Source organism: Penaeus chinensis, chromosome 3 (genome assembly GCF_019202785.1).
Source record: "Penaeus chinensis breed Huanghai No. 1 chromosome 3, ASM1920278v2, whole genome shotgun sequence".
Taxonomy (NCBI): Eukaryota; Metazoa; Arthropoda; class Malacostraca; order Decapoda; family Penaeidae; genus Penaeus; species Penaeus chinensis.
The window spans coordinates 19,841,230-19,843,729 of record NC_061821.1 but is presented as its reverse complement, the minus strand read 5'-3'; the positions used below and the strand labels follow the sequence as shown (position 1 = coordinate 19,843,729).

The window sequence follows — 2,500 nt, the reverse complement described above, 5'->3', positions numbered from 1 at the left end:
TTGTCACCACTGCCTATTTATACTACATATTCAAACTAAAATATTCTACATATTCAGACTACATATTCACGCTACTACATATCACATATTCAGACTACATATTCACGCTACTACATATCACATATTCAGACTACATATTCACGCTACTACATATCACATATTCATACTAAACATCCCCACTACATACTCACAAAACTACATACTACATATTCACACAACTACATACTACACATCAATACTCCATATTTACACCGATTATTCACAACCACTACACGCTACACATTCACACTAGTACATACTACATACTTACACCCCTACACACTACACATCCACATTAGTACATGCTACATACTTACATCACTACAAACTACACAGTCACACTAGTACATGCTACATACTTACACCACTACACACTACAAAAGCACGCAACCGCATACTCACATTCTACATTGAGGTTAACGGCGTTGCTCTGTCCGTCTCCTTCCACATTGCTGGCCACGCATGTATAGAGACCACGCATATCAGCCGTGACGTTGGACAGCCGTAAGGTCGTATTGCTCACCTGCGCAGCCCAGTCGAGTCGCCTTAAAGGTCGACCCTGCAAAGGAGATGCAACACAGGGTAAGTCAGGTCACCGTTTTCCCATTATGAGAGATCAAGGTTGGTCGAATGAATTCTGGGAGGGGGGAAGGGAGGGAGGAAGGGAGGGAAGGAAGGATGGGAGAAAGGGTGAGAAGGAGGGAGGGAGGGGAAGGGAAGGAGGGAGGGAAGGAGGTAGGGAAGGGAAGGAGGTAGGGAAGGGGAGGAGGAAGGGAAGGAGGGAAAGGGGAAAGGGAAGAAAGGAGAGAATGGGGGGTAGGGAAAGGGGAAAGGGAGGGAGGGAGGGAGGGAGGGAGGGAGGGAGGGAAGGAGAGAGGGAGGGAGGGAAGGAAGCACTGAGGGAAGGAGGTAGGGGAGGGAGGGAAGTAGGGAAGGGAAAAAAAACGTGGGAAGGAAGGGAAGACAAGGGAGGGGGGGAGAAAGGGAAGGGTGATTGAAAGGGAGGGAGGGATGGAAAGGAGGGAGTTAGAATTAGGGAGAACGGGGGAAAGAGACATATATAACAAGATATAAATATATAGATACATAGATAGATGGAAATATAGATAGGAAGAAGGAAGTATAAATAAATGTAGATAGACGCAGATAGACTGATGAGTGGACAAAAAAATAGATAAATAGACAGTGAGTGATAAACAGAGTAGAGAGAAAAATACATATACAAACATACATACATAGAGAGATAGAAAAGGAGTGAAACAGAGTGAGGGAGAGAGAGAGAGAGAGAGAGAGAGAGAGAGAGAGAGAGAGAGAGAGAGAGAGAGAGAGAGAGAGAGAGAGAGAGAGAGAGAGAGAGAGAGAGAGAGAGAGAGAGAGAGAGAGAGAGAGAGAGAGAGAGAGAGAGAGAGAGAGAGAGAGAGAGAGAGAGAGAGAGAGAGAGAAGAGAAAGAGAATGAAAATGAAAAACAGAAAGAAAAAAATAATGAAGAAAGAAAGAGAGGGGGATAGAGAGAGACGCATGGTAGGTAGAGATAGTGAGATATGAAGGCTGCGTGAGGCTTAAAGATTTAAAAAGTTAAAGGGAGATATATGCATAGAGAAGCTTTTACCATAGTTTTAGGAACGGGTGTATTATAAAAGAGAAAAACAATCAGAGTTATGGCTGCGATGAAAAATGGCACAATGCTAATGGAGATACACACACCCACAACCACAAACACACAAACAAATTTAGGAATATTTCGCAAAGTAACAAACAGCATGACTGCATACTTATCTATGTGTGGGTGTGTTTGCCTGTCTATCTCTCTATCTATCTATCTAACTGTCTGTCTGTCCATCTCTCTATCTATCAATCTATCTATCAGTCTATATATCTATCTCTCTATCTATATGTATATATGTGTGTGTTTGTGTGTGTGTGTACACATATATATTCATACACATTCCTAGAAGGACGTGTGTTTGTTTTACTTAAATATCTATAACACGGATTGAAAAAAAAAAAAAATACAGAGCTCTAAATAGGGAGATGGGAAGGTCATAAGGAGGAGAGGGAGAGGAAGAGGACAAGGGGAAAGAGGGGGGGAAGAAGACAACGATGGGGTTGGAGGGAGCAGGTAGGAAAAAGTAAGGGGGGGGGGGGGGAAGGAGTAAGGGAGGGGGGGAAAGAGGAGGGGGAGAGGGAGGAGGAGGAGGAAGACGACAGGGGAACTGAAAGACAGCACCTCGCCAGGAAGATGGAGAGGTCACGTTTCAACTGACAATGAGGCCATTTTCTTTCCTAGAGGTTAATGGTCAGGTTGCCTTCCTCGTCCTCCTCCTCCTCCTCCTATTTAGCCTGCCCCTACTATTGCTTTTCCTCCTCCTTCCCCTCCTCCTGCTCCTCTTTCTCCTCTACCTCCCCCTCCTCCTCCTCCTCCTTCTCCTTCTCCTCCTCCTATTCCTCCTTCTCCTCCTT

The 2,500-nt window shown here is 44.8% G+C and overlaps 1 protein-coding gene across 1 annotated transcript in view; it reads right to left on the bottom strand.

Moving 5' to 3' along the window:
• The window catches only part of LOC125040734 (hemicentin-1-like), a 75,484-nt gene that overhangs the window by 42,499 nt on the left and 30,485 nt on the right, over nt 1–2,500 (bottom strand). Inside the window, exon 5 of the mRNA XM_047635438.1 lies at nt 442–598. Coding sequence (XP_047491394.1) covers nt 442–598 — 157 coding nt within the window. The remainder of the gene's footprint in view (nt 1–441; nt 599–2,500) is intronic.